This window comes from Rhinoraja longicauda, chromosome 33 (genome assembly GCF_053455715.1).
Source record: "Rhinoraja longicauda isolate Sanriku21f chromosome 33, sRhiLon1.1, whole genome shotgun sequence".
NCBI classification, from domain to species: Eukaryota; Metazoa; Chordata; class Chondrichthyes; order Rajiformes; family Arhynchobatidae; genus Rhinoraja; species Rhinoraja longicauda.
Genome location: NC_135985.1, coordinates 23,189,606 through 23,205,124, shown reverse-complemented (window position 1 = coordinate 23,205,124; position 15,519 = coordinate 23,189,606). Strand labels below are relative to the sequence as shown.

Below are 15,519 nucleotides of genomic sequence, written 5' to 3'. Positions count from 1 at the left end.
ATAATGAGTGGCTTTTCGTTCCTCTGTTCTCCTCTTGTAAATCAAACTAAAGCATTGCCAAGGAAATACAAGGAACTGCAGATGCTGGTATACAAAAAAAACCCTCAAAGTGCTGGAGTAACTCAGCATCTCTGGAGAACGTGGACGGGTTATGTTTCAGTTCGGAATCATTTGACCAACCGTCTGCCCCCTCACCTCAACCCCTCCCGTTACCTTTATCCACCTATCACTCACCAGACTTTCATCCCATGCCCTCCTCTATTCCAGTTTCCATTAGTTCATAAGGGATAGGAGTAGAGTTAGACCATTCGGCCCATCAAGTCTACTCCGCCATTCAATCATGGCTGATCTATCTCTCCTTCCTAACCCCATTCTCCTGCCTTCTCCCCATAACCTCTGGCACCCGAACTAATCAAGAAACTATCTCTCCCTTAAATATATCCACTGACTTGGCCTCCACAGCCTTCTATGGCAAAGAATTCCACAGATTCACCGCCTCTGACTAAAGAAATTCCTCTTCATCTTCGTAAAAGACCGTCCTTTAATTCTGAGGCTATGACCTCTGGTCCTAGACTCTCCCACCAGTGGAAACATCCTCTCCACATCCACTCTATCCAAGCCTTTCGCTATTCTGTATGTTTCAGTGAGGTTCCCTCTCATTCTTCTAAACTCCAGCGAGTACAGGCCCAGTGCCGTGAAACCCTCATCACATGTTAACCTACCCATTCCTGGGATTGTTCTTGTAAACCTCCTCTGGACCCTCTCCAGAGCCAGCACATCCTTCCTCAGATATGATGCCCAACATTGCTCACAGTTTCTCCTTCCTCCACCCCCCTCACCACAATCTGTCTGAAGAAGGGTCCCGACCAGAAGTGTTGCCTGTCCATGTTCTCCAGAGATGCTGCCTGAGCCGCTGAGATACCCAGCACTCTGTGTCTTTAACAGCATTGGCATGCACTGCATCATGAGCCAGCAGCTCAAAGGGACAATACCTGACACCTGACAGCCTACCCTGGGAAACCTGGAAGTGTCTAAATTCTCCGTATCAAGCCTTGCTGACCTGTAAGTATTTACTGTATCCACTGACCAGAAGTTTTGTATCACAGTCTGCAAGATGTGTAGGAAGGAACTGAAGATGCTGGTTAAAACCAAAGATAGACACAAAAAGCTGGAGTAACTCAGCAGGACAGGCAGCACCTCTGGAGAGAAGGGATGGGTGACATTTTGGGTCGAGTCTGAAGAAGGGTCTCGACCCGAAACGTCACCCATTCCTTCTCTCCAGAGATGCTGCCTGTCCTGTTGAGTTACTCCAGCATTTAGTGTCTACAATCTGCAAGATGCTCTGTATTAAAAAACAATTCTGAAGACTGCAAGCTCAAGTCGAAATCTTATTAGTTTCCACTGAACTCTGGTTGAATCTCTCCAGAATAATCCAATTGGACAAGAGAGCTGCAACCAAATGTAAATGCCACAGTTGATCATCAATTGCCTGAAAACAGGATTCGTTTAGCTTTTAATGTGCGGTTGTTGGAGTCGGATATCATAAGCTATTTCTATTTGATTCCATTTTGTATTTTGTTACCGTGACAACTTGCAAATGGAAAGAAATTGCCAATATAAGTCTGTAGTTTGATTGATCTTGGGATTGTGGGAATTTAATATTTGATTTAGTTTAGAGGTAGAGCATGGAGGCAGTCCCTTCGGTCCACTAAATCCACGGCGGTCATCAATCACCTGTTCACGCTAGTACTATGTTATCCCATTTTCGCATCCACTCCCTACACACTCAGGGCGATTTACAGGGATCGGTTAAACACATATCTTTGAGATGTGGGAGGAAACCAACTACCTGCGTTTGGCCCATATCCTTCTAAATCTATCCTGTCCATGTACCTGTCTAAATGCTTCATAAACGTTGCGATAGTCCCTGCCTCAACTACCTCCTCCGGCAGCTCGTTCCATACACCCACCAACCTTTGTGTAAAAAAGTTGACCCTCAGATTCCATTGAATCTTTCTCCCTATCACCTTGAATTTCTCCCCTCACCTTAAATTCCTGGGTAAAATGCTTCCAAGCCAACAATGAGAATAGAGTGTCACTTGGTGAGATGGCCGCTGTTGGGAATCTTATGGATGATATCAGGCAGGAGAGAACCCACTTGGTCTCACCCTGGCCCATGTCCTGCACATGAAGCACACTGGCCTCCACTGGACTGTTCTTTCAACGAGAGAGGCAATGTGCACACCTCATTCAGTGCAGTTTGTCTAATGTACATTGGCCCATTTACGTGAAAGAAATGCAAGGGCTGGCCACAAGTGCCTAAAAAGGGATAAAATTCAAAGTTGCTAATTGGGTAAATGTTGTCAGTATCACTCGGTGAATCAGAAGCAATGATTGCCATGTACCTGTTCGTAGGTTCATAAATGATAGGAGCAGAATTAGGCCATTCGGCCCATCAAGTCTGCTATACCATTCAATCATGGCTGATCTGCCTTCCCCTCTCAACCCCATTCTCCTGCCTTCTCCCCATGACCCCTGACACCCGCACTAATCAGGTACATGTCAGTCGCTGGCAGGCTGACTGAGGCTCGGCATGTTTTCATGTGCTGGCATCTCCTCTGGTCAGTGGGTGGTGTGGAGTAGGGGTGGGCAGTGGCCATGCTGGGAAGGAGGGGCAACAGACCACTTACCAGTGTCGAGGGGCTGTGACGTGTACAGGTGCACAGGTCCTGGGTCAGATCCAAAGATACTAGAGGAGCAAGAAGGACCACTCCGTCGATATCGCCTATACTTAAGTGTAGTACGCAAAGGAGCGTAACGTCCGCCATTTTAGTAAGCAAAACCCGCCGTCCGTTATGCCTCTCGCAGTGTAATCAGTGTTTTGGGGGAACAGTATGTGTGATGATACCATACAAAAACGCAGAATATATCTCATCTATCAATTCACAGATTTTTGTTATTTTTCTTTTTTAAATGTTTCTGCAAGTTTCTGCCCACCAAAATGGCGTCGTGACCTACTACGGATTTTAGGGTCGAGTGGTCTATCTTGCTCTGCTCTAGTATGTTTGGTCAGACCTGAGGCAGAACGCATTCAGTCCCAGAGTTGCACCACAAACCCACATCTTGCTCAGAGTTTAAACCATGAGTAAAGCAACGTGGTCAAAGTCTGGTCACAATTTGGTAAAACTTCCTCGTTGAGGAAGACAGAAACAGATGGAGACTGTCATGGGGGGGGGGGGGGGAGAACAATAAACAATGGTGGACCCTGCATGAGGGGGGGGCACCATGGAGGGGTGGTAGAACAGTAGAGGACCTGGCAGGGGGGTAGAACAATAGAGGACCTGGCGGGGGGGGGGGGGGGGTAGAACAATGGAGGACCTGGCGGGGGGGGGGGGGGATAGAACAATAGAGGACCTGGCGGGGGGGGGGATAGAACAATAGAGGACCTGGCGGGGGGGGGGATGGGGGAGGGGGAGAGAACAATAGAATACCTGGAGTGGGGGAGGGGGAGGGGGGGAGAAAAAAAGGAGGGGCTTTGTAATTTTGCCAGTGCCGTACGTCAAACACAAACACAAAACATGATTGGTAAATTTATTTTATTTTCACTGGTATTTTCACGATCATTTTGGTGTTTGCCCTTTTCCTTCCACTCTCCAGTGGTCCCAGTGTTACATGTTGAGAACTAAACTGATGGTCCTCAGCTCAGACTCTGGGGCATCTCACTTCAATCCCTCTCATTCTCTCTTCTAACTTTAGTTTCTATATCTGTAGACCTCCTCACCCAGTATCCTCCTTGTACAATGATGGTGCGATTTTACTTTTGAGCTCTGCAAGCTGTTCTTCAACAAATCAACCGAGACATGAATATGTCTCTTCTTCAGTCTGAAGAAGGGTCTCGACCCAAAACGTCACCCATTCCTTCTCTCCAGAGATGCTGCCTGACCCGCTGAGTTACTCCAGCATTTTGTGTCTACCATGAATATGTCTGACAATAGACAATAGACAATAGGTGCTAGGAGTAGGCCATTTGGCCCTTCGAGCCAGCACCGCCATTCACTGTGGTCATGGCTGATCATCCACAATCAGTACCCCATTCCTGCCCTTTCCCTATACCCCCTGACTCCACTATCATTAAGAGCTCTATGTTTGTGTTTGTCTGAGCAATGCTTTGGGATTAGCAAAGGGTACCCAGGTGTACCCAGGTACCCAGGTCTCAGTAAGGTAAGGAAAAGCCTACTGTTGATACTGGGTTTATCCTAATATGGGTGTATAATGGAACTGTGTATATCTCAGGCCCCCACTCTCCCAGCCACTCTATCCACATGGTCAGGAGCTACAGCATAGAATCTGAAGTAACTGTCAAACGTGCTTCTTCTCCCCGCTCCCGTCCGATATACAGTAGGTACAGAATCTTGAAAGCACGCACCACCAGACTCAGGGACAGCTTCTTCCCCTCTGTTATCAGGCTTCTGAACGGTCCTTCCATAAGACAGTGCACTGTTTGATTCGCCTCTACCCCATTACGGACACTAGACTTTGTCTCTGGAGCCGATGCGCTACGATGCTGAGAACTATATTCTGCACTCTGTATCTCCCCCTTTGCTTCGCCTGTTGTACTTGTGTTTGACATGATTGTATTTATACATAGGATTATCTCATCTGATTGGACAGCTTGCAAAACAAAAGTTTCCACTGTGCATGACACAATAATAAACCTAAACCCCCCCATGCCTAAAAACCTTAGGGACCATTTTGAATATCTTGGAATTCTTACAGTGTGGAAACTTCAATAAATGGGAGTTGATGGCTCATCACAGCCAGTGATCCAGGTGAGAACTGGCAGACTACACTACACTGCACATTTTAATGGCAGTTTATTCATCCTGTTATCTCCTCCATTTCTATACCTTCCTATATCTTCTCCGTGCCCCTTACATTCAACACCTAATCATTCCTAAATGTAAATGTCATGATCATTGGTGACCATGCCTTTGCCTGTTAAATTCAAGGGATACTCCTCACAAACCCTCTGTTCCCTGCATCTCTTTCCTCTTTTAAGACACTCTTTAAAGTTTGACTAAGACTTTGGTTATGTGCTTTTACGCCTTGATGTCTTGGTCAGTTCACTACCAGGTGCCATGTAAGAACGAAGGTTGACACAAAATGCTGGAGACAGCATCTCTGGAGACAAGAAATGGGTGACGTTTCGGGTTGAGTAGGTCTCAACCTGACACGTCACCCATTCCTTCTCTCCAGAGTTGCTGCCTGTCCCGCTGAGTTACTCCAGCATTTTGTGTCCATCTTCGGTGTAAACCAGCATCTGCAGTTCCTTCCTACACACTATGTAAGAACGAACTGTTCTTGTTGTCCTTGGCCCTGTAGGTCTCTTTCATTCCAAGCTCAGCGTACTAGGTTTCCATTTCAAATTTACTTCCCTGAATACCTCCCTGGTTGGAGAATCCCTGTATTACTGTCTCCAGAGGTCAGTAGACACTAAGGTCGGCAAATTGTGTTCATGCATCGATGAGTGACTGTGCCAACAGAAATCAATAAGCAAACTCAATCTACCTCTGAACGTGAAGCTGGCAGATGTGTTATAACAGCACATGCTGTACAGGACAGAGAGTCAGGATCTTCCACCACCAACCACGCCATTGCATTTTGGGAGAATTAGAAATGAACACCAGTGAAAGGTCACCTTCCGTGTGATTGAACAACCTTCCCGCTTGGCTAGGTAATGTAAGAGATGGCTCACGTACCTATTTCACAATGCGTGCCTATCCATCCGGCTGGGCAATTGCACACGGAGCTGCCGTCTCTCAACACGCATGTTCCTTGACCACAGGAGATGTCTTGGCACGGGTCAGGGACAACTATGGAGAGACCAGGAACATCACAGAGTGACACAGACACTTAGTATTTGGCACACGCAATAACCAAGAGATCCCGGCATCCAGGCACATAAAACACAACTGCAACCAGTCTCTTTATTACATCCAAATTTTTTTTTTTTTTACTTTAAGGATACAATATGGAAACAGGCCCTTCAGCCACACCAACTATTGATCCCGTTACTTTACTTTAGACTTTACTTTAGAGATACAACGTGGAAAGAGCCCCTTCGGTCCACCAAGTCCACACACCCAAAAAGTGATCACCCCGTACACCAACACTATCCTACACACACTAGGGACAATTTACAATTTACAGAAGCCAATTAACCCCCAAAAGTTTTTCCTCATCTCAGTTGTAAATGGTCTGCACCGACCAGTAATTGCACCATGCACACACACTAGGGACTATTTACATTTTTTTCTGAAGCCAATTAACCTACGAGCCTGTACGTCTTTGGAGTGTAGGAGCAAACCGGAGCACCCGGACAAAACCCAGGGAGAATGTATAAGCTTCACATAGACAGCACAGGGGTCAGGATCGAGCCTGGGGTTTTCATTCTGAGACAGTGGCTCTACCAGCTGTGCCACTGTGACTTCCCAATACACAATGTGAGACACTGGATTATCCTCACACCTACAGGCATGGACCCTGGAGTGCAACGATGGAAGAAACTGATAGGGATTTGCTCTTCTATTAACACCTGCACAAAGATGGTGCAAATTCCATGATCATTTATTGGGGTATGTTGGCAGAGAACTGGCTGGGCGGGCACGGAGGAACAGCAGTAGAGTTGCTGCACTTACAGCGCCAGAGACGCAGGTTCAATCCCGACTACGGGTGCTGTCTGTACGGAGTTTGTACGTTCTCCCCGTGACCACGTGGGTCTTCTCTGGGCGCTCCGGTTTCCTCCCACGCTCCAAAGACGTATAGGTTTGGAGGTTAATTGGCTTCGGTAAGAATTGCAACTTGTTCCTAGTGGGTAGGAAGGTGCTAGTGCACGGGATGATCGCTGGTCGGCATGGACTCGGTGGGCCGAAGGGCCTGTTTCCACGCTGTATCTCTAAAGTCTAAAAGTGAGGCAGCAGCTCTCCAGGCATTAAACGCTTGAGTGTACTCAACGCAATAACACCAAACTTCAGTGGAACTGAGTTCCAGAGTGATTTCAGTGCATCTGGGCTAATATTGAGTGCATGTGCGAGAGAATGAATTTCTATGCAGTGAGGCTTAAAGTACATGATCACTCATTTGCATCCATTGATTTCAAGGAACTGAATGTCGGGATGGGAACAAAATGAGTAGGCTCTCATCTGGTAACAACTTTCTCCTTTCAATCTCCCTGACAGGCTCGAGAATGATGAGGATAACCATTGACATTTTACCTGTCAAACACTCTGCTGATCAGGCAACCGACGATTAAATAAACCGGCATCCCTCGAACAAAGAATAAATAAAGACAGGCACAAAGTGCTGGAGGAACTCAGCAGATCAGGCAGCATCTCTGGAGAAAAAGGATGGGTGACGTTTCGGGTCGGAACCTTTCTTGAGACATCCTTTTTCTCCGAGACGCTGCCTGACCCGCTGAGTTACTCCAGCACTTTGGGTCTATCTTCCGTATAAACCAGCATTGTTTCTACAAAGAGTAAGTAAACTCTGAATGACCTTGAGCTGCGGTGAACATAGAAGCGTGCAGCGCAGAAACAGGCCCTTCAGCCCACAATGTCCGTGCCAAACATGATGCCACGTTAAACTAATCTCCCCTGCCCGCAAATGATCCATATGCCTCCATTCCCTGCATATCCACGTGCCTATCTAAAAACCTCTTAAACACCACTATCACATCTGCCTGCACCCCTTGGCAGTGCATTCAATGGAGGCCAATTCACTGGATGTTTTCAAGAGAGAGTTAGATTTAGCGCTTTGTGGCTAACGGAATCACAGAATACGGGGGAAAAGCAGGAACGGGGGCACTGATTTTGGACGATCAGCCATGATCATATTGAATCGCCGTGCTGGCTCGAAGGGCCAAATGGCCTCCTCCTGCACCAATTTTCTATGTATCTGTGTTCCAACCACCCACCTCTAACAAAATATACTGCAGAACTTCTTGAAACTTTGGTCCTCTCATCTTACAGCAGTCCTTAACATTCCCTCATTCGGACAAAGGTTCTCTGCCTACCCTTTTTTATAGTTTTACACATCTCTAACAGGTCCCTCAAACTCAGGCATTCCAGAGAAAACAATCCAAGTTTGTCTAACCTTCCTTATGTCATTCTCTCGAATCAAGGCTTCATTCTGGTAAACCTCTGCTGCATCTTTTCCAAAACCTCCACATCTTTCCTGTAATGGGCAATCAGAACTATATATAATCCTTCGAAGGCGACCTGACCAAAGATCTCCAAAGGTGCAACGTGACTTCCCCCGACTCTTGTACTCAATGCCCAGACAGATGAGGGCAAACATACCATACAATAGACAATAGACAATAGACAATAGGTGCAGGAGGAGGCCATTCGGCCCTTCGAGCCAGCACCGCCATTCAATGTGATCATGGCTGATCATTCTCAATCAGTACCCCGTTCCTGCCCTCTCCCCATAACCCCTTGACTCCGCTATCCTTAAGAGCTCTATCTAGCTCTCTCTTGAATGCATTCAGCGAATTGGCCTCCACTGCCTTCTGAGGCAGAGAATTCCACAGATTTACAACTCTCTGACTGAAAATGTTTTTCCTCATCTCAGTTCTAAATGGCCTACCCCTTATTCTTAAACTGTGGCCCCTTGTTCTGGACTCCCCCAACATTTGGAACATGTTTCCTGCCTCTAACGTGTCCAACCCCTTAATAATCTTATACGTTTCGATAAGATCTTCTCTCATCCTTTTTCGATAAGATCTCCTCTCATCCTTTTTCGATAAGATATCCTCTCATCCATCCGCCTCCTTTACCTCTCTATCTACTTGTGTTGCCACTATCAGGGAGCTAAGGACTTTGGGGTCCAAATTCCCTCTGTACATCAATGCTTTTAAGGGTCTTGCCATTACCTATATACTTTCCTCTTGAATTCAACCTCTGAAAATGTAATTAGAGTGTACAGATATCCCACTGCCGAAAGACACAGTCTATTTTCAATGCCTCTATCGTTTGGTACAGAATTTATAATGCATGGTGCAACACTCCGATCATGATTAAAACTGGCACTGAGGAGAAGAATGTGTATCAAAGTGCTTAGTACCTTCTGCTGCCGTGGGTTCATGGACAATTGGCACAGTATCCGGTGAGATTTGAGGCGAAATTGTTGAGAGGAGGACGGGTGCGGAAGGTGTTACTGCTAGGACTTCCACAGTCTCTGGATGTTCTTCAGCCGCTGAGCTGTCTATGGGTACTGAGGAAACCTCATCTCTTCCTCGCTGAGCTTCCTCGGGTAGTTCGACTTCTACATGGGTTATTTCCATAGTCTGTATTGCAATTGTGGCCAGCTCAAGCAAGGGAGCGTCGGTAACACCAGGTGCTATGGGGACGGGCATAGTGGAGGGCTCGGCAGGAGCTCCTGAAGGCTCTTCAACCACTTCTGGTTCTTCGCTGATGTCCATGATTCTGGAAGTAATGAATGTCTGGGAAAGTCCGGAAGCTTCGCCGCTAACCTCGTCTGGCTTTCCAGTGACGTCCTGCTCCCCGCTCACAACTGGAGTCCCAGATGGCTCTCCACTTATGTCCAGAACGCCGGACGCCACTCCGCTAACTTCAGGAATACCAGATGGCTCACCGCTAGTATCTGGAATACCGGATGGGATCTCGTGTATCTCAGACACCCCGGACGACTCCCCACTTGCGTCAGGAGCACCGGATGGGAACCCACTTGTCACGTCAAGCCCCGATGACTCCCCGCTTATGTCGGGAACGCCGGATGCTTCTGCGGATATTTCAGGGATCCCGGAAGGCTCCCCACTGGTGTCAGGAATACGTTCTTCAATCGGCCCCTTCCCCACCTCTACAAACTCAGTGACTATCGTTGGGTAAAGCTGGTCCTCTGTCGTAATCAGGACCACCCCAATCCCCGAAGCCTCACCACTTACATCCACCGCTTCCAACCTCTCCCCACTGCTCTCCGGCATTCCAGAAGGTTCCCCACTTATGTCAGGCATTCCGGAAGGTTCCCCACTAATGTCAGGTATTCCAGAAGGTTCTCCACTTATGTCGGGTATTCCAGAAGGTTCTCCACTAATGTCAGGTATTCCAGAAGGTTCCCCACTAATGTCAGGCATTCCGGAAGGTTCCCCACTAATGTCAGGTATTCCAGAAGGTTCTCCACTTATATCCAATATTCCGGAAGATTCTCCACTGATGTCCGGTATTCCAGAAGGCTCTCCACTAACATCGGGTATTCCAGAAGGTTCCCCACTGACGTCAGGTATTCCAGAAGGTTCCCCGCTGATGTCAGGTATTCCAGAAGGTTCTCCACTTATGTCAGGTATTCCAGAAGGTTCTCCACTTATGTCAGGTATTCCAGAAGGTTCTCCACTTAGATCAGGTATTCCGGAAGGTTCCCCACTAAAATCAGGTATTCCAGAAGGTTCCCCACTGAAATCAGGTATTCCAGAAGGTTCCCCACTTATGTCAGGTATTCCAGAAGGTTCCCCACTTATGTCAGGCATTCCAGAAGGTTCTCCACTAAAATCAGGCATTCCGGAAAATTCCCCACTGACTTCTGGAATTCCAGAAGGTTCCCCACTAATGTCAAGTATTCCAGAAGGTTCTCCACTTAGATCAGGTATTCCGGAATATTCCCCACTGAAATCAGGTATTCCAGAAGGTTCTCCACTTAGATCAGGTATTCCGGAATATTCCCCACTGAAATCAGGTATTCCAGAAGGTTCTCCACTTAAATCCAATATTCCAGAAGATTCTCCACTTATATCAGGTATTCCAGAAGGTTCCCCACTAACATCTGGAATTCCAGAAGGCTCTCCACTTATATCCAATATTCCAGAAGATTCTCCACTTATATCAGGTATTCCAGAAGGTTCCCCACTTATGTCAGGTATTCCAGAAGGTTCCCCACTTATGTCAGGTATTCCAGAAGGTTCTCCACTTATGTCAGGTATTCCAGAAGGTTCTCCACTTATGTCAGGTATTCCAGAAGGTTCTTCACTTATGTCAGGTATTCCAGAAGGTTCTCCGCTTACGTCAGGTATTCCAGAAGGTTCTCCACTTATGTCAGGTATTCCAGAAGGTTCTCCACTTATGTCAGGTATTCCAGATGGTTCTCCGCTTATGTCAGGTATTCCAGAAGGTTCTCCACTTATGTCAGGTATTCCAGAAGGTTCTCCACTTATGTCGGGTATTCCAGAAGGTTCTCCACTTATGTCAGGTATTCCAGAAGGTTCCCCACTAACATCGGGTATTCCTGAAGGTTCCCCACTTATGTCGGGAATTCCAGAAGGTTCTCCACTTATGTCAGGTATTCCAGAAGGTTCTCCACTTATGTCAGGTATTCCAGAAGGTTCTCCACTTATGTCAGGTATTCCAGAAGGTTCCCCACTAACATCGGGTATTCCAGAAGGTTCCCCACTAATGTCGGGTATTCCAGAAGGTTCCCCACTTATGTCGGGTATTCCAGAAGGCTCTCCACTAATACCCGGTATTCCAGAAGGCAGTCCACTAATATCAGGTATTCCGGAAGGTTCCCCACTCACTTCAGCTTCTGGCAGATGCGTTACATCAGCAGATCCTGAAAGAAAATGCAAAAAGAATCTTAAATCGCAGGCAAAATAGAGTAAACATTTCTTGTTTGGACAGCAGTCTACCTAGATCCTCATGCTTGTGAAGACATACCAAAGGTATTCCCACCAGTATCCTTCACGTCATTTTAAAATAAGTATTACTTGAACATAATTTGCAATTAACTATTCCTGGACCTTATGTTCTATTTTATAGCCTCCAAAAAGCAATTTGTGACCTGGTTCACACCAGGAATAGCCTTCAGACAGATTGAGCCAAATGGGACTAGCCCTGAATGATAACTTGGTTGGTACGGACAAGTTGGGCTGAAGGGCCTGTTTCCATGTTGAATGGCTGTATGATGCGATTGATCTGCTCAACCTACAAGCTCAAGACCACGCATCTGATTCACATCCATTAGCTCTTAGGGCTAGTGGAATCAAGGGATATGGGAGAAAGCAGGAACGGGGATGATCAGCCATGATCATATTGAATGGCGGTGCTGGCACGAAGGGCCGAATGGCCTACTCCTGCACCTATTTTCTATGTTTCTCTATTTCATTGTTTCTATCCCCCTTCCCCATCTCTAAGATAAGATAACACAGCTTCTACAGTTTAAGATTAAGGGGTAGGCCATTTAGAACGGAGATCAGGAAAAACATTTTCAATCAGAGAGTTGTAAATCTGTGGAATTCTCTGCCTCAGAAAGCATGGAGGCCAATTCTCTGAATGCTTTCAAGAGAGAGTTAGATAGAGCTCTTAATGATGGCGGAGTCAGTGGGTATGGGGAGAGGGCAGGAACGGGGTACTGATTGTGAATGATCAGCCATGATCACATTGAATGGCGGTGCTGGCTCGAAGGGCCGAATGGCCTCCTCCTGCACCGATTGTCGATTGATACAATGGAATTTTATTTATCCCAGGAGGTGAAAAATAAAGTTTGATTGTATCGTATAGAAGCTGGTGTTATCTTGTCTTTGCCTGGTGTCTTGTCTTAGTCTGCCTCTGTCTTATCTTGTCTGGTGTTATCTATGCCCGGGGCACTGCTAGTTATTAGCCTGGACCCCATATCCAGCCCAGCTAAAAACAGGCTATGTTAATTCACCTGTCTATTTCTTGGCCCAATGTTCATGTTCATAAATGATAAGAGCAGAATTAGGCCATTTGACCCATCAGGTCTGCTCTGCCAATCAATCATGGCTGATCCATCTCCTGCTCCTCTCCCCATTCTCCTGCCTTCTCCCCATAACTCCTGACACCAGTACTAAGCATAGGGTTAGAGTGCTGCAGATCCTCGTATTTCTACAGATGCGCCGTAGAAAACATGTTATCGGGATGCGTCACAGCATGCTTTGGGAACGGCTCCATCCAAGACCGCAAGAAATTGCAGAGAATTGTGGACGCAGCCCGGACCATCACACAAACCATCCTCCCTTCCATTGACTCCGCCTACACCTCGCGCTGCCTCGGCAAGGCCAGCAGCATAATCACGGACCAGTCTCAGCCCGGCCACTCCCTCTTCTCCCCTCTCCCATCGGGCACAAGGTAGAGAAGTGTGTATCAGTGCACGGTGGACGGCTCGATGTAATCATGTATTGTCTTTCTGCTGACCGGTCAGCACGCAACAAAAGCTTTTCACTGTACCTCGGTACACGTGACAATAAACTAAACTAAACTATAAAAATATGGTGACAGTTTATGATCCATCATTCTTTCAGGCATTGAGTTGCATCAAATCCATTCTCCATAGATACGGTGCACGCTGTTAGAAAATTAGGTCCTGCCTCTTATAACTTCATGTGACAGGAGGAGAATTAGGCCATTCAGCCCAACAAGTCTACTCCGCCATTCAATCGTGGCTGATCTATCCTTCCCTCTCAACCCCATTCTCCTGCCTTCTCCCCATAACTCTTCACATCGGTACCAATCAAGAATCGATCGATCTCTGCCTTAAAAATATCCACCGACTTGGCCTCTACAGCCTTCTGTGGCAATGAATTCCACAGGTACACCATCTTGTCTCAACGTCCCCTCATTTTCTGCACCTCGATTACATTCCCCTTCAGTCTTTGATGTCATCGCGAGTGGGCACCTTTAGAAATGAAGGGTGTATAAGAAAATAACTGCAGATGCTGGTACAAATCGAAGGTATTTATTCACAAAATGTTGGAGTAACTCAGTGGGTCAGGCAACATCTCAGGAGAGAAGGAATGGGTGACGTTTCGGGTCGAGTCCCTTCTTCCGTCTGAAGAAGGGTCTCGACCCGAAACGTCACCCATTCCTTCTCTCCTGAGATGCGGCCTGACCTGCTGAGTTACTCCAGCATTTTGTGAATAAATACCTTAGAAATGAAGGGATAGATTTGGAAATATATAATGTGCAGCGTGTTATTGGTGGACAGTTCAGTTCCTCCAGCATTGGGTGCTTAGTTGTAAAGCTCGATCAATACTTGCACCCTGCCTTCCCCTCAACAAACTCACCGGGTTCTGCTGTGGGAGTTGCCGATGGAAAGAGTGTTCCCGCATCTTCGGTTGTGATGTACAGGCCTGGGATGGCTCCTGTGGTGGGCTCGGAAGCCTGGGGTGCTGTCGATGATTCAGGGGGCAAGATCGCCACGTGGGGTGCCACCTGGGTCGCGATGGTCTCTTCAATCAAAGCCGTGGCGGCGGTGGGCGGCTCGGCGGTCTCCTTGACAAAGATGTCGGTTTTGCCTTGTTCCGCTTCCTCAGGCCGAACGGTCCTGGCAACCACCACCTCCTCCTCGGGAGTCCAGGTGACTTCCTCCACCAGGATGACGGGCACCGTCAGCTGCACCACCGCTGGCTCCTCCGACACCACGGCGACAACGGTCTCTAAAGCAAAAACGGAGACAAGACAACAGGAATGCCGAAGATTAATAGTTGAAACATTACTACACACAAACAGGGAGGCACGGTGGCGCAGCTGGTAGAACAGCTGCCTCACAGCGCCAGAGACCCGGGCTCGGTCCCGACCTACTACCTCACAGCACCAGAGACCCGGGTTCAGTCCCGACCTACTCCCTCACTGCTCCAGAGACCCAGGTTCGATCCTGCCCTCCAGTGCTGTCTATGTGGAGTTTGCACGTTCTCCCTTTGAGAATATGGCAATAAAACACTCTTGACTTGATTCTCTTGACCTCCAGCGGCTTCCTCCAGGTGCTCCGGTTTCATAAGTTCATACGTTATAGGCCATTCAGCCCATCAAGTCACCTCCTCCATTCAATCATGGCTGATCATAGTTTCCTCCTACGTCCTAAAGACACGCAGGTCTGTACCTTAATTGGCCTCTATAAATCGCTTCTAATGTGTATTAAGTGGATCAGAAAGTGGGTCAAGTAGAACTAGTCTGAATGGGTGATCAATGATCAGCATGAACCTGGTGGGCCGAAGGGCCCGTTTCCATACTGTATCACTAACATAAACTAAACCCGTCAATGAGCTTCAGGTTGTAAGTAAAACACAGAAAGCGCAATGGACAATTTTCCAAGGGTATTTGCCAATCTCACGCTGCGACAGGCGGCTGTGGAGGCCAAGGCATTGGGTATTTTTAAGGTGGTGGTTGACAGATTCTTGATCAGTATGGGTGTTAGGGGTTACGGGGAGAAGGCAGGAGAATGGGGTTGAGAGGGAGAGATAGTTCAGCCATGATTGAATGATGGAGTAGACTCGATGGGCCGAATGGCCTAATTCTGCTCCCTTAACTGATGAACATATGAACTGATGAACTGACATCATGACCTACTCCTTCCCTTTGGGCTCTGTGCTAACCCTCTGCCCTAGTTATGGGAGAAGATGGTGGGGAAGCTTCAGCGAACCTGCTGTCAAACTCACTTGAGTCGCCAACCACAGCTAGGTATGACTTAATTCATGCATTGGATTCTTTTCAGCAG

The 15,519-nt window shown here is 47.4% G+C and overlaps 1 protein-coding gene across 3 annotated transcripts in view; it reads right to left on the bottom strand.

The window, feature by feature from the left end:
- The window catches only part of LOC144608968 (aggrecan core protein-like), a 101,450-nt gene that overhangs the window by 23,933 nt on the left and 61,998 nt on the right, over positions 1-15,519 (bottom strand). For all 3 annotated transcript variants that reach the window (XM_078427241.1, XM_078427243.1, XM_078427242.1), the window contains 3 exons: positions 14,090-14,461; positions 9,124-11,619; positions 5,760-5,873 (listed from right to left, as the gene is read on the bottom strand). In XM_078427241.1, the coding sequence (XP_078283367.1) occupies positions 5,760-5,873; positions 9,124-11,619; positions 14,090-14,461 (2,982 nt within the window). The remainder of the gene's footprint in view (positions 1-5,759; positions 5,874-9,123; positions 11,620-14,089; positions 14,462-15,519) is intronic.